General features: G+C 38.3%; 1 protein-coding gene across 8 annotated transcripts in view; it reads left to right on the top strand.

Annotated features, from left to right (window-relative positions):
* LOC116415961 overlaps positions 1–21903 on the top strand; it is a 203300-nt gene that overhangs the window by 44930 nt on the left and 136467 nt on the right. For 4 of the 8 annotated variants that reach the window (XR_004345096.1, XR_004345097.1, XM_031921990.2 and 1 more), the window contains exon 2: positions 11628–11836. Coding sequence is in view for 3 of the 8 variants with exons in the window: in XM_031921990.2 (XP_031777850.1) it covers positions 11628–11836 (209 nt within the window). In the remaining 5 variants the exon portion in view is untranslated. The remainder of the gene's footprint in view (positions 1–11627; positions 11837–21903) is intronic. The other 4 variants (XR_004345100.1, XR_004345098.1, XR_004345099.1 and 1 more) reach the window with 1 other exon arrangement.

Raw genomic sequence — 21903 nt, 5'->3', positions numbered from 1 at the left:
ATATTTAAAAAAAACGCTTTTTGGGGGTTAACTTTAGGTGAGGTTTTTACCCCTTAAAAGTGAAAATTAGCCGATAAAAAAAAATAAGTGTCTCTTATTTTTTTTATGTTCTACAACATATATGAAAATCATCAAAATCGGTGAGTTCGGGTTGGGTACCTCTCCTTGTTAGAGCTTTTCTTCAATCTCGGCAATTTTCATTATTGGGTTTAGGTTTTTCTAATTCAGTATATGCACTTTAATTTTGAAAGTGAATTGTACTGATTCAGCTTAAAAGATTTAATTAATATAGCGTACGTCGTTATATGATGCCAAGTTACACGGATTGTATTGGGCGATTACGTATTTCCTAAATTATGCATTTTTTATAATTTAATTAAAAAAGTGGTTTAATTTTGTATATATGTATGAGATAAAGGCCAAAATATAACTTTCAGCTTTTAATAATATAGGAAAATTGCTGAAAATAATTGGGTTAGATGGGGCATGTTGCACCGAAATTATTATTGAATTTATGTATCAAAAAATCGCTTTTTAGGTTGTGTATGTCAAAAAGTGTTAAAAAAAAATGTTTGCCACGGTAAAAAGTTGTATTTTGAAAATATTTACAACTTTTACATTTTTAACATTTTCATGTAAAACGTAAATCCGTAATGATTAATGGCAAATATTGGTTTTTAGCTGTAAAAAATCGATTTTGGGCTGTTAACTCGAGTTATAAGTAGTTTTATGATTTGATGTCAAGAGAAAAAAGTTGTATTTTTCAAAGATCTACAACTTTTCCATTTAACTTTTTTTTGTAGAATGCTTGGATTTAAAGTTACAGCCCAAAACCCGTTTTTAGCGATTTTTGAGGTTGGCCGCATTTTGTATATATGTTAGGAATCCGGCCCAAAATAGGACCGTCAGTATACTATAATGAGACGAGTTCCCAACAAAATTTTAAGCTCGATTGACTAAAGTCTCTCAGAGATAATCGCATCACAGGAAAATTTTTATTAAAAAAACGCTTAAAAATCGAACATATTGTGCCCGCGTTTCAAAACGACGTAGAGGATCGGGATAAAAAAAAATAGTTTTTTAGCTTTTGCAAAAGGAGACTTCTCCTAAAATTTCAGCCCGATCGGTCAAAAATTGCATGAGATATCGCATCTCACACATTTTTCGCACACGAAACTATAAGGCACTTTCGTGTCGCGGTCGTGCCTAATGAGTCAAGGTAATAATGAAAACGAATGTGAAGAAGAAAATTTTAACTACGATAAAATAAAACAATATTTTAGTACAAGATATGCAAGCCCTCCAGAAGCAATGTATCGTCTACTACAATATGCGATGTACGTTTTATCACACGTAATTTATCATCAATTAGCTGCCCGGCTGAAAATAATCATATAATCATATTATAATCTTATTTTATATATATATATATATATATATATATATATATATATATTCTCATAAAAATAAATAATTATTTTACCCCTATTTGATACTTATTAATTATCTTACTTTGTACTGCTGATTTGTAAGTTGCATCGAGAATTTATTTTTACATAAATATTACATTGAAAAAAATCCGGATCCGTGGAGATTTGAACCCAGAACCTCAAGATTATGAAGCAATCGTTTTACCAGCAAGCCATCGTGATCTTTGATGTTGATCACTTTAGTAGAATCAAGTAGTCATTATATTATCTAACACGTCCTTGTATGCTTTATTTATTATTAATTAATTATAATGAGTTAATTTTATTGAAATACACTAATAGTAATTGAGTAATAATAAATAAAACATACAAGGGCGCGTAAGTTATAATGACTATTTCATTCTACTAAAGTAATCGGCAATATCAAAGATCACGATGGCTCGGTGGTAAAACGCTTGCTTCATAATCTTGAGGTTCAGGGTTCAAATATCCACAAGTCCGGATTTTTTTCAATGTAATATCTATGAAAAAATGAATTCTCGATACAACTTACAAATCAACAGTACAAAGAAAGATATAATTAATAAGTATCGAATAGGGGTAGACAAATTATTTATTTTTATGAGAATTTATGATATATCATACGACACTCATATGATTCTCATATGAGGATTCGGTCGGAGGTATCATATGATTATCATATGAGCACTCATATAATTATTTACAGCCGGGTGTATATTCAAAAAATGAACACTTCGTATTCTTTAAGGAAGGATCAGAAGAAGAGTTGATTAATAACAACTTTGACTGCATGGTTTGAACTAAATGCAATCGATCCGCAAGCTGGACAGTACTTGTATGTTGATATACCATATTTTTACATTTTTAATGAAAAAATATAGAAATGGACACCAAGAAAAAAGTTTGGAAGCTAATTATAAGCAGAATATAATTTGTAAATCCGAAAGATCGTGAAAGATTTTTTCTCAAGATTATTATTATTACATGTAAAAAGGGCTCAATCTCATGAAGAATTTAAAACATTTCAAAATGTTACATACGCAACATTACATAAAGTAGTTGTAGCTAGAAATATGATAAACACCGATAAAGAATGAGACAAATGCTTGGCAGAAGCAATCAAGGTTGAATTTCCTAAAGCTCTGTGTAACCTGTTTAGTTATATATGCGTATTTCATCACCCGGTAAATGTTACAAATTATTTGAAAAAAAAGCATATTTTTATAGTCCATTGTTAAGTAGAAATAGGTGCAAATATCTCACTACAATTTACCTAAATTTAGAGTAGTACTGTAAGGATACGAAATTGTTGTTCTTATCTGGTCCTTATAAACTACGACATTTTCTCAATAGAATTTCGACATCATTATTCGGTCAGGTAATGATTTATTATATACTGACAATTTATGTCAGGATTAATGTTTTATTCAATAAAATTTAAAATGTCGTTATCATCCGGTCATTTAATGTTTTAATATATTATCAAGAAAATTTTTTAAGATTGATTAGACAGTCTTAGCGCAAATTAATCATTGTTGATATATTTCCGTTCTTATTCCGTGCTTCTAAAGTACGCCATTTTCTCAAAAGAATTTGTCATGCTATGTAGTTTGCTTTCGGATACAAAATTGTCCATCTTATCCAGGATTAATTATTTTATATGATAAAATTTAAAATGTCGTTATCAACCATCCATTTAATGTTTTAGTATATTATCAAAAAAAATTGCCAGAATATTCAGTCAGTCTTATCGCAAATTGTTAAAAGTTGATATGTCGTCGTTCATATCCGGTCCTCATAAGGTACGACACTTTTCAAAAGAATATCGTCATAATATCCGGTCTTATAATGATTTATTATATGCTGATATAATATTGTCACGAATTTAATGCTATACTTATGCAGTTTGCTTCCGAATACGAGATTGTCGTTCTTATCCGGGATTAATTTTTATATTCTCAGTTCTCCAACTGTGATAGGTTTCGAGTAACTTCAAAAACATTATTCTTGATCAACTACGTGTACTTGTTTTACAATTTGTTTTTTGTGTTTCTCGAAAACTATCACAGCTACAGAGCTGAATATTTAAATGTAAGGTTGTTTCAAAACTAAACAATAAATTAAGTGGTTGTTATTTTAACAAATAGATTTATCTTTCACATATTAGTACGCATATGATTTTTGAAGCCGCCACAGCCATAGGGTCCACTGCGAAAGTGCGAACCAAAGCAGTTGAGTAAAAACTGTCATGGTAGACTCTTTTTACACAATTTGTAAAACATTTGTGTAAAATTTAAATGCATAATTCACTATAGTGCATATTAAACCATAATATCAAATATTCAGTATATTACCTCTGAACAGATCTTACACTGACATGTGAATATGTTTATAGAATCACGTCACTGGTTTCAAATGACACATAGAGATCGACTGTTCTTTTTAATAGAAGATAAGTACAATTTATTTTGTGCTTAGCATACATTTCTATCGTCAATTTTTAATTAAAGCTTTATTGAATTTAAGATATTTCTGATTTTCAAAATAAATTTATAGAGTAACGGACGTGGTGCACCGAGTAATCAAAGTAAAATTAAAGAAATTATTGTACTAATATCACATGAGCATTGACGCAAAATTATTCACTAATCTTAACGTGTAATGAAACAGTATACAATTTTTTTAACTTTACTCAAGAATAGTAAAATAAGAACAATTATCACATGACATTTTGCGTTTGTGGTGCAAATTAAAATATAACAAATGAAACACTTTGCGAATGAATATTAGAAACTAGTGTAGTTTTCTAATGTGTTACTTAAATAAATTATCAGACTCACCATGATAACTCTTGCCCAAGCAAATTCAGCATATACGTACGAAACCGTCCTCTAGTTGCATAGTATCTCCAATAAGCTGAAATAAATAGAAGCTGGCTTAAACACGAAGCAACAAGCTCTTTTGCCACTCAGAAGAGTTAACAAAATATTATGTAAAATGAAAGACTTATCTGATAGCAACAATAGTTGCAATGAGTTGCCGATCTCTCCCGACGTGGTCTCGTCACCGTCTTCTAACGATGTACTCGTTTTCAAAAGCATTTCCTATGGAACAGGATTCAATACGGAATGCATTTTAATTTACTTATTATTTTTAAACTACATTATAATTACGATGCTTGAGTGGAAGTATGCTCAATTTCGGTGGAAAATACAAACACCCCATTTATAATTCTGGTTAATATAAAAATTGTATAGTTGAACACTAGCACTCATTTTGATATAAAGAATCAGAATTTTAAAGGTGACTCTTCTTAGAGCAACCTTTATTCAGGCATCGATTTATCAAGTTAATTAATAACAATGAACGTATAATAGTATGCGTCGTATACGCTGATCATACTAGCACTTCGTATCTAAGAAGGTGTATGACCGGATATTGTGAAGTCAAGATAGACTTCCAGTAATGGGCTTATGGTAGTGCGTATGCATCTAAGTCAGGAAGTCTATACGTCTTTCAGGTTAGAGCGCGCAACGTGCGCTGTTCCAACTCTAGTAATAATTAAAAATACTGGTACTTCGTTACAATTTTTTTCTATAAATTTTTAGTTACACTTAATAAAAAATAATTATGAATTAATTATTTATATAGTAATTATTTTGCTTAAAGAGTAATGTTTTAGCAAAAGCTATACTAATTAATACAATTTTATCAAAATCTTTGAAATAGCATAATAAAAATAGATAAGCATCAAAAACAGATCAAATAATATAGCCACAAAATTACTAAAACGTAAATGGGTTAAAAAGCAAATTCAAAATATAATAAAGTCGCGGTACTAATGACGGCACAGTGTATGCATCATACATGTATATACCCATACTTGTCACCCTCATACCTGCTCCATGATTCTGTTGAAGATTCTCACGCAAAAATTCAACTTCTGCTCTTGCCTCATTTGCGTTTAGCTCATCAATATTATTATCCAGCACAACTCATTGATTGTACATCGTAACTGTAAATCATGATAAATTTAATATACTTTTTAGACAACTGTGAATTGTAAAAAGTTGATGACAAATTTGTACAGTTCCCTTATGCTTCAAAAGATCTCGGAGTTACACATTTTTCTCATTTAAACATGGTGTTGCTTTGGAAACGGCGTTTCAGTAAAAAACAGCGTTTTTTGCGCTCGTCGTATTAAAAAATATAGTTCGATTCATGTACACAAAGTGAGCACGCACAGGTGTATCGTCAAACTATACCCGTGCGAAAATCGCTTAATTCGCGCACTTGTATCGAAGTATACTATTGGTTAGCGTGCAGTGTGCACACTTCGATTGAAGAAAATTTGATGCTACTTCTTTGTGACCACTTTTTTCTTGTTCTATAGTACATTAAAATTAATGATCCTGCAAAATCGGTCTAGACGCACCGTTTTTGAGACCATTTAATTTATGTGAAAATTAGACATTGTTCAACGACATGTCCCAAAAACAATTGCCCAAAAACACAAACGGAAAATCCATATTACCAGGATCAAAATAAGAGGAAAAAACTCCAATTTGAGCTGCTGCAGTGTGTTGAAAATGGTTGCCTGGACCAAAAGTTGTCTACCATAGAAAACTAATTTTTTCCTAATTTTTTTCATTAATATATAATATATATAAAAAATTAAAAAATCCATTATAATTAGTGAAATTGCTATGTAACGATGCACGATATTCGCGTTTTTTGGCCTAAAATTAGGGACAAAAGTAGTAGTAGTAGTTTTTTTCTTAGTTGCACACTATACTGTTTTCCTCAGTTAAACTCAAACGTTTAAACACGCTTCGAATGCACAATTTTCTATGCTACTTTCAAGCATGAAAAAGGGCCTATGACATAGGCATGTTGAGTAAAATTTCTTGTAATTACCTAGGTAGTTCCAAATATTAGGGTGACGTCCAATTTTCTTACCAATATGCAGGTTTGTATTCTCACATGTATTGTTGGTACGAATAGGTTGCTCGTACACGGAAATAATATTAGCCAAAGGGAGCCAAAATATTCTTCAAATATAATAATCGTTTGTAATTTTATATACAATTTATACTACTTTTACCTCAAAATCACAACATTAATGTGAATTTTTGGCTCTCGTGATATAAAATATCGTATGTAATGTGCGCATAAAGACTGCATTTTTTAAACTCGTTTTTATTTTGAAAATGCAGTCTTCCTGTATCCGTTGCATAATATACAATTAAATGTATGATGCCATCGATAGAATATCTTTAAGTTTTTAAATTGTAGGATGCGTCCAGCATGGGACGCTATTAGTTCCTAGCTTTGGAAGTTGTAGAAAGAGAATTTTTGCGTTGTCGCAGATCAATATTAGGCAAATTCAATGACTTTTACTTTCATAGAAGTTTAGTTTGAAGTTTGAACTTTTAGAAAATGTTGGAGTTATCTGTATATTTTGCTCTGTTCTGCCGTATAACCTTAACGCATGAACGCACTTTTATCCCAATATGGACCAAGACATGTTTTCCCAGTATAGTGATTTATTGATTTTTAAATGTAAGGCTATCAAACGCTCACAAAAGCTTAAAATATCAGTTTTTATTTACTGTTTTGCTTCCAGTTTGGTTATTTTGCAAAATTAATGGCTTTATTGCATAGAACATTAAAGGCCCCTATAACAACAAGTAATTCCTCCTGTTTAAGCAACTTTCACAGCCCTGATCAAAATTTATAGTTTATATATATATATATTTAAATTCGATAAGTAGTTCCATTCTGGGTGCATCTTTCCTATTTGAGTTGTAATTGAAATTGTTGCAGCTGCAAAATTACTTGATGTATCATGCAAATGTTTGCAATTTTTGGCTATCATTAGCATCAGCTAGCTGATCAATCCTACTTGTTATTGATTTTATCTGCTGGCAGATGAACTAACGCGTAGGTTGTATCCAAGATGTACTCATGTTGAACATCAAGAGCATCGAAATTCCCTCGCAATTGATCTATCTACCAATCACTGTGAGAAGCACACATCAGCTTCAAGTGCGCATAGTCGATCAAGACAATCGCTTGGTTAATTTTCGCGGAGAGATAATCACCATCAGATTACACCTAAAACAGATATAATGGGTATCGTTTACAACAGCAGCAAAGTCGGAACTGGCTATATAAGCAAGCCGACGAGACGCAGCGAGATCAGTCATCAGCGAATCGCCAAAGCGCTAACACGATAAAACGTAGACTTCCTGAAGAGTCTCAAATTCAGAGTACGTCCTCGTGGAAAATAAAATAATGCAGGAGATTCTGAGTATACAGGCGCCGGTGGCTTTCGACGAGTCCATAGCTCATTACGGGTTACACGCTCATCAGCCCTACACGCCATCTGGATACAACAACAGCGACGAGATACGCATAGCCATTCAATATCAAGACCTATACGTTCTTCCATCGCGCAGTTCGCTGCACATTTACAGCAAACTGGCAAAAGCCGATGGTAGCACCGTGGAGCGCACGCGATTGGTCAACAACGCGATATGCCACATGTTCGAGGAGATTCGATACGAAATGAATGCCGTGGAAATCGACAGATCTAAAAATGTCGATCTTAGCACGCTCATAAAAGGCTGGATTTCTTTCAATCCCAATCAGCTCGATGCTCGAAAATGCCGGCTGGTTAGACGTCGAGGAGATGTTTCAAGTGACCAACAATGCCGGCTATTTCGATCTTAACATACCGCTCAGTATGATACTCGGCTTTGCCGAGGATTATCGCAAATCAATCACTATCGTGGTCAACGTCAAGCACGAGCTCATACTGATGAGATCGCGAAGCGATCTGAACGCCGTGACGCAGACTGCTGGCAGAAAAGTAGCTGGACAAGACGTTTACGAGGACATCAATATTGGACTATTGAAAATCGAGTGGCTCATGCCCTACGTTGTCGCGTCGAACGTGCAGAAAAGTCGTCTGCTGCAATATGTACGAAAATTTCCAGAACGCCTACTACGACAAGAATCCCAAGCCGCTGCTGAAGAAGGCGGACTTTATCACGCACATACCTCTCTTCGTTATCGACTGCCCCAAGCAGAGCGAAACGTTGAAGAGCGCACATGTCGGAGTTCATCTGGAATTCGAGTCACGTGATAATTTTCCCGCCAACAATTCGACCTACTGTCTCATCCGTCCCGTCCTGTCAGCGGAGACGTGAAGAAGCTCGTGTAATGGAGTACGCTGTGGATATTCAAGCAACCTGGAAACGATTTCGTTCTCAAGGAGCTGACTATTGTCTTGCTCACGGACGAGAGCGAGCCTCTAGTCCTGCTGATTCGAGAACCGTTTCCCTGGAGAAGACTCACGGAAAAGTATAGGAAGGAGAATGAGTGGCTAGAGCGCAGCCGTCACGGGCTATCCTGGTCATCGGGCAACATAGCCTACACCGAGGTCGGCAAGCTGCTCCAGGAAACTCTTCGAGACGCCAGCAAGATCTTCGTCAGAGGAGAACTACGGCGACGATGGCAAGAACGTTTCGATCTCACTGCCACTGATATCTGCGATTACGGATATTCCTCGGAAGATTTGCCGAAAATCGTGACTGTATGCATCAATCACAATGGAGCCTACAAGTCTACCTGCGCTCTGCAAAATGTCAAAATCATGAAACTCTATTATCTCACCAACGTTCACATGGAGTGGGAAGATGTTTCGGAGACTGAGGAGTACGCTTATATGCGAGCGACCGAAAAGTGCGGCGGTGGGTCGAGAGTAAGGTCTCGGCCTGCTGTACTGGGGGTACCGGGTTCAAATCTCGGCCGCGGATAAATTTTTGTGATATTCCGCTGGGACCCGCACTGGCTTGCCGACTACGAGCCCGCGCTCTTTATTACCGGCTGGCATAGCTGGGACCTGCACTGACTCGCCAACTCGGAATGAGACTCTGACGCGAGGGCGCGCTCTTTATTACACGAGCGCGGCTGAGGGAAACCGGTAAAAAGAGGGGGGTACCCTGGGTGAGCTGGAGCTGGTACCCGCACAGCTTACCAACTGTCAATAATCGCGCAGTAGCTGATGTTTGTGACTTACGATGTCCGTGCGCGCGTCGATTGCTCGGTCTCCATGTATCCACCTGTAACTGACGGGAAAAATCCTAGTCGTCCAGGAGGCGTCCTTCCTGGTCGAAACAGTAGCGTTGCTGGGATACCCTGGGTACTCGAGATGATGTTGGCCTGGGTTGTCTCCTCCAGAAGATTGCCTCTGAATGGTGTAGCTGCTCACGTCTTGTCGAAGTGAAACTTTCGGGTGTTGTACCGGTATCGTAATCGTGCGTCCGAACTACGTTAGCGCTTGTGCCTATCTGATCTCGCACGCTGATTCCACGCGTGCCTCCCAAATACCGCCAAGCTGGCAACGTCGCCCTCACGTATGAAATAGTCGCGTGACATGGCGAGCGCGCGAAATACGAATTTGGGTTCGCTCGTCACAACATATATCATGTATATATATATATATATATATATATATATATATATATATATATATATATATATATATATATATATATATATATATATATATATATATATATATATATATATATGTTAAAAATATAAAAACAAATACATTACAATCTACCTGGAGCAAATCTTGAAAATGTTTTTTAGTAGGAATGTATATTTTTATTATATGTACCTGTCTATACCATTAATAGTTTCTTGTTTATAAAATACATCAAGTTTTGTGAAATAAATGCAAAAAAATCCGGACGGACGGACATTTTTTAATTTCTTCTATTTCTAAAAACTAATTGAAATTTAATACATTTGGCATTTTTTTCGGTAACCTGCATGATTTAAGTTTAAACAACATTTCTACTATAAAATAGATTTAATTTTTTTACAAGTTTTGGAGTGTTGCTGTATTGTTACAAAATTAACCAAATATAAAATTTTAATATAGTGTAGAGAAGATTTACGTAATACACTATACATATAATATCAAAACTTGACATAATTAAATATAGCAAAGAAAAACTTTCACTTACTAGAATAATTATTTGAAGCAATAATAAATTATATAAGTATTATACACAAAGCCAAAATCTGTTAAATATTTAAAAATTAATGAAATTAAAGAATATATACCTACTGTTCACATAAAAATTTACATAGGATATTATCGAAAGAAATAAGAAAATTTTACATAATAATAATATGTAAAAATATTAAATAAAATATTGCGTAAAATTTTGCCTAATGTTTTACAATTGCAGTAATACATGTGAAATATTATATCGTCGCTCCCTACGAAGAATAGTACATTTCAGATCTCGCACCGAAAACTAGTACTTTTGGTTATTCGCCACGAAGAGTAGCACGTTTCATGGCTCAAACTAATGCTCTTTTAAGTGTGAGAAAAACTTATGATAATTTAATAATTTTTGTACTAGCTGATTCTTTGCCTGTGAATGTTGCTATGTACCACTTTGGCGTTCATAAATACCATCAATTTTCTTGAAAAGTCCTAGTCTTCGCGGCAAAGACTTGAAACGAGCTAGTCTTCGCTTGTGTTACTCTTTGCGACGAAAAATGAAAAGTACTACTCTTCCAGAGGGATTTAAAAAGTGCTAGTCTTCGTAGGAATTGACGATATGTATTTTGTCGATCTAATGCTGGCATCGATTTCAGCAACCATGAAAACCCCCGAGTACCCACGAACAAGAAGTTTCTAGTCGTTTTGGGCAGATTCGGGTTAATTGGCCGGTCACGTGACCCATACCGGGTCCGCCATTTTGGATTTTAAAAATCTGAGCATAGATGTGTTCAGCTACCCCCAAAACTCCTAAGTATCAATTGACGAACCTATTCTAGTCGTTTTTGCAGCGACCAAGTATTAAAAGTTGAGCCATATCGTGTCACTTCCGGGGGCCATACTGGGTCATGCATCATAAATTTCAAGAAAGGCCCATCTTATTTAAAAAATATACGTGTATACGAACATTTCGAACCGCGGTGCTACTCATTTGGTGGCTCTTAATTCTTGCCAACCTGGGTGGCCTTTGTGACGCGAAACGCCTCATATATATATATATATATATATATATATATATATATATATATATATATATATATATATATATATATATGCCGTTAATTTTTATTTTTTCTGGCTTCAAGCATTTGTTATAGGTCTTAAAGAAGTTCGAATTCAAACACCATTCGCAGTTAAAAAGGGCGATAGTACAAAATTATACTGTTTGTACGATACAGAAGGTGATCCTTTGTACATAGTTAAGTGGTATAAATCAGGCCGAGAATTTTATAGATACGTTCCGCGAGAACAACCGTCTACCAAATCATTTCCTGTTGGAAATCTGCGGATAAAGGTAAGATAAGCAATATTTCTCTGAGTGTGTAGTTTAATTATTTTTATATAACGCATGAACGATTGTCGCGTTGTTTGTACTTAATAATCATGCCTAAAGTGACTCTTTTTTATCATCGGACAATCAAAAACAGATATTCAGGCAATAAAGACTTTATTGCCCGCATTTTAAATGATTTTTAACCTATTGTACATTTGTAACATATTCGAACAAGCGCGTGGTTGCCATGTCAAAAAATACACACGTCAGCCACACTTAATAAGTATAAAAATACGTGAAAAAAACGTCAAAGGGTTACATAAGATATGGTTTGCACAAAGGACTAAGTAGGCTTTTTGACCGTGTGTGGTTGCAATACTAGTCTGCAGTTTGTAAATGCGTGAGCCGAAGGCGACTCGTACTTATGCTAACTCTCCTTAACTCGTGCTGCAAACTCTACACTTCCTTAATACACAATATACCACCAAATATTGGCGCATTGTTATACTCTAGAATAATATAGTCTTAATCAATTGAAAACAGTGTATACAGAGATTTATCTTAGCAAAGTCATATTTATGAAAACATATATAACTGTTATAAAATTATAAATTAAAGGTTTGAAGAATTTTGTTCAAGGGAAGTTTGGAGCGAAAAATTTGTATTACTTAATGGTGTTCAAGAAATTTTATTTCACCTTATACCAAAGACTAATTTTAGAATTTAAAATCACGTAGATTATTGATTTTTTTTCAGATCGTTGCACCATAATAGAAGACTCAGGTGCACCCACGGACATTCAAGTTGTTACTATAGCTATACTTACGTACATACATACTCCAACACTTGCGTGATTACTGGTTTTAGAAGTTTCCCATGCAATTACCCCCCCCCCCTTCCAATTCTAAAATCTTACATGAGATATTATTTCAGAATCTCATATATTTGTAAGTCAAAATTAATGATAGATCAAACAGTATAGAAACTTAGCTTTAAATCAAGGGGCGTGGCAGCACCCTGATGGCAAGTATAAGTTCTATATACTGTACCTTTGGGGGGCACCGCGACATATAATACTTTCGATTTTTAACAAATGAAATCTTTTAATGATCATAATATTTTGCTCCAAAAATTTTCGATTTTAGCAAAATAATTTAGATTGAAAATTAATTTGCCATGATTTCTTGAAATTTTTGGCCATGCGATTTTGAGTACAAAAATCCAAGGATATGTCATAAGATATAAGGTTATTCATGTAAGTTGATAACCTCCTATGATTATGACTTGAAAATCCTAAATAAATACGCACTTGGACTTGTTTAAGTTCGAGTGGAATCTTCTGTTTCTGCTGCTAAGTCACTAAAGATCAATAAGTTGTTTTATTTTTAAATAAAATTTCCCGGATAGCATTTAAAGTTCTGATGCATAATTGGTATTGCATTTCAATTTCAAGTATCAAGGTTGCAGAAGTAGTATCGACGGCATTCGAGATATTATACAAAGAAGATACGCATGCAATCGCTAGTGCAACGCCCTTCAAGATTTTTGTATCCAAGCGGTGACCGTCCGTTAGGACGACTCAAGTACTAGCATAGATCGCCAGTGACATAGACGAGACGTGTGAATGTTGGATACAGAGAATATGGACACAGCAGCGTGCTTTATTAGGAATTATCCTGGGACACTCAGCTCACGCCAATGCATTGTAGAGGGCACCGACCAATCGCTCTATAGAACATGCTGGACTGCAACACTAAGAGCGAGATCAAGAGAGTATTGTGCGGACATTCCAAGCTTGGCTTCAACTTTATTAAGCTCTCGCCACTTGAGTTCGGCAATAATCTTAAGCTGATCGGTGCGGCGCCGCCTCTATCATGCTCAACCTGAACTCAGTCATATGCCTGATATTTTTTATCGGGAGCATCCTGCGTTAAAAATAGTAAGATTTTAATTCTAAAACCGACATTCAAAGGTATAAGTAAAATACTAAAAGGTGTATATTCCAAGTTTTTGTATAAATGTATCGAAATGGTATATATATATATTTATATATATACAAAATATATAGTTATTTATTACTACCTCACACAGTTCTTGACGGGGCACGGATGCTTTCAGACGTACCTTCTCAGATTTAAAATAGAGGACCGTCTAAACTGCTTTGTCTGTTTGTATGTATGTCTTCTGTGCCTGTTCCCAATTCCAAATAGAGCTTGAAGAACTCGAGTGTTATTTCCAGACCAGAGTGACACCGGAGTCAATGATGACAGCTATGTTCATGTCGAAGGATGGTTGGTATGCAGTAAACAACAACGTAAGGACCATTCTCAGGAAGGTTAAACATGACAAATAGAAAAGAAGGGAAAGACAAGGCGAAACAGCTGGGTAAAATGTTGCTAGACAAAGTTCACCAAGTCGTAAATACGAAACACTCCTTGTGCTGATGCAGAGGAACGAAGGTCACACAGATGAGCTTTTACTCCCCTGCCCGATGCAGAGAAACGTAGGTCACAGAGATAAGCTCTCACTTCCCTGTCTGATGCTGACGAATGTAGGTAAACTAAGTTGAGCCCAGACTCCCTCACCCGATGCAGAGAAAAGTAGGTGTCGGGATTAAGTCTGTCAAGAGAATGAATAGACGATGCTGTACGAAGTAGACGACTGGATGATGTTGCAGAAAACAGACGGTTTGACGATGCAGAATGAGGAAGACATGTTTGATCCTAAACCCCTAATCACTTTGGTGGATGGGGGATGTATAAAAATGTCAAACATTAAAGAAGAAGCCAACTAGGCCAATTAACGGGCCTACAGAAGTATCGTTTAATGATGGTGCATGTGGGGACCCGGTGTCAGGCCCGCTTGCGCAGACCTTGCTCTGCCTACACCACATAAAAAAAACATACACACACACAAAGTATGCAGACATCAAAATATAATTGATAAATTTATTAAACTGTCATGGGGTAAGACTCAACGATGAGAGGAAAACAAAATTATTTAAAAAAGTTTTCTGAAAATATTCAACAAAAATTGTTTAATTACTTTAAAAAGTAACAAATTTTATGTTAATATCCATACAACTTTTTACATAATATTTTTTTGCAAAACCCCACATTCATCTGGAAACTATATGTGTTTGAAGCATATCTATCAGTATAAAAGTGCCCTTCAAAGTCCAAATCTTAAGTAAGTCTGCGGTAGCTGAAAAATGGAAATTCTGAATTTGGGCCTTCGAAGAAATGTCATACCTGGTAATATGGCACATATAAACATTGTTTTACCTTTTTTACATTATACCTGAATATATTTAATAGTTTTATTCATTTTTTAAACAATTAAGGAAAAATAGAAACAAAAAATTGAATTTTTCATTTTTTGACAATTTAAGGTGTTTCCGTCCCCTTAAGAAAGGGTACAACAAGATTAGTTTTATTTTGCGTACATTATATTGTACGATTGTAAGTTTACAGCATTACAAAGTAAGAAAAGAAATAACGATAGATTGAGGTATGTTTAGAGTATGTATAGTGTGAGAGTATGGCGATAGTGAAGGTGCAATGAGCGAGAAAGTAGGTGTGTGCGTGGGCGTGGACTGTGTATGAGTTATGTATTTTCGAGTTGAAAAAAGTGATCCTTGGCAAGTTTTCTGAAAGTGACGGTGGATGAGGTGTTTCTGATGTGTGATGGCAGGTTATTCCATAAGTATGAAGCGCTGATATGGAACGAGTTCCTCAGCATCTCCGTCGCGAAAGCAGGAATTTCTAGAGCTGACACCTCACCCCTCACAAGCCGGAGTGTGACGCGGAAGTCAAAAAAGGCCAGTACGTATGGTGGTACGACCGAGTTAAACATTTTACGTAGGAAACAAGCTGTGAAGTGCTTCCTGCATCCGGCAGTGGTTAGCCACTGCAGCTCCCGCCTGTAAGGGGAGATGTGCTCATCTCTCCTTACGCCATAGATGTACCGAATTCCTGTATTAACGAGCCTGTGTAGTTTTAAGTCGAGTTCCTGCGTCAGGTCACAGTATACAAGAGAACAGTAGTCGATAATCGGAAGTAGGAGCGCTTGCACAAGATGCTTGCGCTACCTGAGATGGTACTCTTTCTGAAAAAGTAGAGCGTGTACATTAGCTAGTGAGCACGCTTACACATTTGTGTAACGTGCTCCTTCCACGTTAGTTTAGAGTCAAGCATCAATCCCAGATTACGCACAGAGGATTCAAAGCTGACCTGGACACCCCCGATATTAATGAAAGTGTTAACTGTTAAGGGAAGTAAATTTATGTAGTAAGGGGAACCCAGGACAATTGCTTTGGTTTTATTAACATTGAGTTTAAGCCTGTTTTGCGCAGCCCAGCCCATTATCCTCTCAGCATTAGCACTCATCTTGTTTGATAAAGAATCGAGCTCCTCGAGGTGGCATTGACTGTAAATTTCCAAGTCATCAGCATAGATAAGTTGGGAAACATCGGAATCAAGGCAGAAACCGATGTCGTTGATGTACAATGCAAACAGCAAGGTACCTAAGACGGAGCCCTGCGGGACGCCGCGGAGAGAAACGCTCGCTATTGTCACCAACGACGGCCTGCTCTCTCCTAGTGAGATAGGAGGCAAACCAGCGGATGACCTGCTTAGAGAAGCCGAAGGTGGATAGCTTTCTCAGGAGCCGGACGTGACATACAGTGTCAAACGCCTTGCTAAAGTCAAAGAGGAGGAGAAGTGTCACTTTCTTTTTGTTTATCCCGACCCCGACATGGGTGATGTGGCCAGTGCGGAAGCCTGTTTGAAAGTTGTCTAGTAAGAGTCTTGATTCAAGGTATTGTGAGACTTGCCTGTGCACCAGCCACTCCAGGGCCTTGGAGAGAAAAAAGAGAAGTGAAATCGGACGGTAGTCAGTCAGGGCTGTTGGTGAGCTGACTTTGTTGAGGGCACGCACAAATGACAATTTTCAGGCAGATGTGAAACAGGATTCGTTCAGAGACAGGTTGAAAATATGACTTAGTAGGGGAGCAAGAACTGGCAATGCTTTTGAGATGACAAACTGAGGGATTCCGTCGCTTTCCCTGGCCTGAGTGTCGAAGTGCGATACTGCAGCCAACACATCCGATTCCGTTATGGTGCTGAACTCGAAATGCTCCGGGAGGTCAAGACTTTCCAGGGTGAGAAGATAATCCTCAACAGAAGGAGCTAACGGATCATTGAAGATCGAGCTGAAATGCTTGTTGAGTTCATCTGTGCTAAAACCAGATGGTGAAGTCTCTCTCCAGATCTCGGCAACATCAGTCAAGGTTGACAGGCGTGAATAGTAATAATTCAGCCTGGCTTCCTCGACTTGTTTGTGAGCATTGTCTCTAGCTAGCCTATATATGCGGAGATCTGAATCGAGCCTGGAGTTCCTGAAACGCCTGTAAAGTCTATCTCTCTCAGATACAAGGTCGCGAAGAGCAGTGGTTAACCACAGGTGACGATGTCTTCTTAGTGTCACAGTCCGTAATGGGGCGAGATGATTAATGGCGTTAGTGACGTTAGCTTTAAGTGTGGATATGCATTCGTCGAGTGATGAAGAGGGATGACCAGTAACATGCACTAAGAAAGTCCTTTAGCTTCTCGGCGTTGATTCCTTTAAAGTATCTGTAAGAGTATGTGTTAGGTACGTATCGTGTAATCTGTACGTCGAGAGTGGCCGTTATAAGTTCATGACCGTTGATGAAAGGTGAGTTTGTCTTCCAGTATGACAGCAGGCGATCCTGCTCGTCGATTAGACACAAGTCAAGCCAGGTATCAGAGCCCTGTTTGTGGTGCGTGGCACCATAAGGAACAGATGAAAGGGAGTTTTCATCAATGAAGGCCTTGATGAACTTGACATCTTCAGATGAAGAAAGTTGGTCAGAGTTGAAGTCTCCCATTATGACCTTCGTGGAATAGTCGTGCATGTGGGTTGTTAGTTGGTCTATGAAGTTAGAGCCTTGGAAGAATGGAGCATGAGGTGGACGATACACAACCCCCACGAAGATAGGAGAGACTCCCTTTGCCGATACCTCATAGAAGAGATCCTCACAAAAACCGGGCTAAAAAAGTCTCCAGCTCGGCGTCGGTGTTGATGATGGTAGCACGCTCGCTGCCATCGTTGCAGCGCATGTAGTCTCCCTTCTCTGACGAACGTTCGGCAGCCCTGACTCTTCTTGGCCTCCAGCCTAGCCATTGTACGCAGCTTATGGACGTCTGAGAGGAGCAGCTCGTTGATGTTTATGAGCCCTTGATGTCCAGGACTCAGAGCTTTAGCCTCCTCCAGCAAGGTAGCGTCCAATTCGCTAGTGTGTAGCTTGTGTTTCCGGGCTTTGGCGATGAAGATCGAGCGTGCAAGCGCACTTGAAGATAGGGTAACGGCTACTGGTGGCAGTCTGCCGTCACCACTGGCGGAGCTGTTTGTAGCATGAAGCCTCCCCATGGTCCTGACGGATGCTACGTCTCTTCTAAGGACCGTGGGGTCAAGCGCTTTTACAACTGAGAAAGTGAGGAGGTGCAGCAAGGTTTCAAGGGTATAGTGCAAACCCGTGACAACGACCACACAGTTCGAGGTCTGCTCCTGGCGCCTCTTGACCTCGGCCGATTCACTGCGTAGGCTGCAAATCTCCGCAGTGTTGGGCACAGTGCTGCCGTTGTCCTGCTGCATTGTCGGGCTCCTCGATGACAGATCTTGGATTTGTGCCTGCAGCTCGGTGATGGTGGACTCAGCATTGTGTATACGAGTTTTGAGTGCAGGAAGCTCATCGAGGGCCTTAAGTCGCTTCTCCAGCGGGCCCAGACGCTGCTCAATTTTAGAAATCCTCTCCGACACGATATTCTGGGTCTTGAGGGCCTCCATTTGAGCAATGCTCAAAGCGGCCTCCGCGAATGTCCCTCAAAGCGGCCTCAACGGACGGCGTAGGTGTTGTTACTCTGGCCGAGCGGGTTGGTGAGGGATTTCTCGATGTGTTGGCTGATGGTGGTGCTGACCTCGTCTTCTTATTCACCGGCTGCTGTTGTTTGGGAGTATTCTTCTGCTGCTGTTGTTGCAGTTACTCCCGTTGCTGATGTTGTCGCAGAGGTGGATTTAGTCCTCAGTTTGGCACCCTTGGCGTTGCTGATGTCTGCACATGAGGGATAGGCTATAATCTGCCTGTCGTTCACCACGATAGTTTTGATGTTATTAGTGTTTTGGCACTTGACGTGGTAGTGCAGACCACAAAATTCATACTTTTTGGGGTCTTCATGCTGTATAGTTTGTTTACAGCTGCTGCATGGCTGAAAAGGCACTTCCACACTCTTCTCGCTGTTTATACTCATTTTTCGTCGATAACTTACTAGCGGTCGGTAAAGCAGATATTTGTAGGAGGATGATAAGTTATAGATGGAGTGAAAGAGTAGGTGTTGTGACTCTTACGGCTAGATGGAGCGTTAGTGGAAAGAGCGTGAAAGTACCGACTTCGATCAGTGTGATGTCGCCCTGAAAGATTTCCCACGATGCAGCAGATGTCGCCACGATGTTGATTGCGGAGAGAAAGAGACGCCGTACAAGTGAGGAAACAAGCCAAGCGAAGCCAAGCAGATTTGTAGGTTAGCAGCCGTGTAGAAAGTTTACTGTAGAAAAGATGATAGAGAAAAATTGCAGCCTTCGGCGATTTATTGATAGACGTGAAGGTTGCAAAAAGGAGCGTGCAACTATCTACAACAGAAGAGGGCCCGAAGGCAAGAAGCAGTAGAAAAGCAGTACAAAAAACTGATGGATCAGCAGAGCTGTCAACTGTACTCACCAGAGAAAGAGAGAGAGAGAGAGAGAGCGAGAGAGAGAGAGAGAGAGAGAGAGAGAGAGAGAGAGAGAGAGAGAGAGAGAACAACGGTGGGGGTCGAAGAGGCGTGGGGGTATGTCCAAAAATGGTGATGGTCAACTTATATAGGGTAGAGAAATAAACTTATATAGGGTCGAAAAATGGTGATGGTCAACTTATATAGGGTAGAGATCGACCCCATTCCCCATTTTAGATCTTTTTTAACTTTTGCCATTTTCTGTCAAGCCCGCCTAGCCCCTCTTTGGCCCCCTTCGTAGTCCCTATCAAATAGCATCGGAGAAGGGGCAGAAAAGGAGCAGTTATTTCCACTTTTCCGCAGTCCGCACAACGCACTTCGGAATTTCCAAAATTTTCCAAAATTTCCAAAAATTTCTATAAATTTTCCAAAATTTCAATAAATTTTAATGAATTTTAATGTTGCATTTTATGAATAAAATGTTACGTAACTATTGTTGGAAATTCATCTTACTCGGACATTTGTACATTTTTCATCCTTCCCCTCTACTATATCATGGTATGCGGCGATATACACCTATCTAAGAAGAGCCGTGTGCCACTTTGCGTCAGTATTTTTGCATGCACCGTATTCGTATGTGATACAAATTTTTTGAGCAACTATTGCACTCTTAATCAAAGTTTTACGCTTTGTGTCAAACATTGCGAACATTCGTGAACCACGCATTCGTACATTGTGTTGTGCAATGTGGAGTAGTGGATTAGATCATTTATCTGTAGAAGCGTTAGCCAAAAACTGCATTTCCTTCTGCTGCATTGTAGTACTTCAACCATGAATTATTTGTTTGGTTTAGGGGTTTTTCACAACATAGATGTGCTCTCTGTTGTTGTAACAGCAATTAGGGAGCGTAACGATCGCGAACGGACATAAAATTCTGAATCCTGATCTCACGACTCGACTCGCTCGACCGGGAAGTCTCGAAAATAACTGACGGGATGAGTAAGCTAACGATTCACGAGCCGACGTGCAGCTTAATGTAAAGCGCGGTAACGTTTCCCCCCATCTATGTGGCAATCTCAAGCATCAAAAAAAAAAAAAAAATTTTTTTTGAATAATCCTTAGATAACCAAATTATTTTCTCCTTTCTTTCGATTACGGCCCGTAGGCCCTTTCTCTATCTTTGTCTGCGATACTAAAACACATAATAAAAAAAAAAAAAAATGGCTGTAGCCGCGGGTAAAACCCACAACAGGCGCTCTTTAGCGATCCTAGAAGAAATTCAAAAGTTACAAAATGAACATAATCCAGACAACGCGGAGAAAGAGCTAGAGTGGAATGATGCTGTAGTATACGAGCTTGCCACATTAGACAAAAAACAAAGCACACTCGAAAAACGAGTAGAAAAATTAGAAACTAACGAAAACTTGGACTCACTCGGAGAGCCACATATACGTACGAGTTTTTTAAACACGAGTAAAGAACACAAACAATTCGAAACTATCGAGCGCATAGACGCTCTTGCCTTAACACTAGAAAGAATCAAAAAAGAGAGTGACAATAACAAGATTGACATAGATAACTTGCAAGAAAGCCATGACGCGATGAAAAAGAGGCTAGCGACCGTCGAGTCGGACTATGATGCCCTCTCTGGCCAACATACTAAATTACAATTACAATCAGATTTTAAGGATATACGCACACTAATTGAAACTAAAGCATCCCAGACGGAGCTTTGTCTGCGTATGCAAAAAATTATCGAGGCACAGGCAAGAGAGTCTACACGAAAGCGAAAGACCCATGAAGTTCCTATCAGAACTCGACAATTACATTAAATTGGTCAAACCGGAAGACCACGAGCTAAAATACGTCATATCTCAGGCCTTGGAAGGCGACGCGCATAATTGGTGGTATTTACTCCAAGCGGAAGTGGATAGTTTCGAGACGTTTTCGACGCGCTTCAGGGAACGCTACTGGAACAATCAAATTCAAAGAACAAATGGTCGAAAAGTAGAATTCGGACAGTACAGCCCTGGACCTCGAAGTCGTGTCAGCTATGCCACATACATATTCGGTCGAGCCCGCGAGCTAGAATTAAATTTAGAAGAGCACGAGCTCGTCAAAAAGATCGCGGAGCACTTCGACCGAGACATACGACGTACAGTAACCGGGCACGAGATAAAGTCAGTAAACAAATTTCTCGAGATACTCGCAGACTACGATAACGATGACACAAATCGAAATCGAGCCAACGCGCAAACTAACTAGAACGCGCAAAACAAACAAAATAACCAAAATCAAAAA

This window comes from Nasonia vitripennis, assembly GCF_009193385.2.
Source record: "Nasonia vitripennis strain AsymCx chromosome 1 unlocalized genomic scaffold, Nvit_psr_1.1 chr1_random0001, whole genome shotgun sequence".
In the NCBI taxonomy this organism is placed as follows: domain Eukaryota; kingdom Metazoa; phylum Arthropoda; class Insecta; order Hymenoptera; family Pteromalidae; genus Nasonia; species Nasonia vitripennis.
Note: the sequence above shows the minus strand (reverse complement) of the source record. Positions and strands in the feature narration are given on the sequence as shown.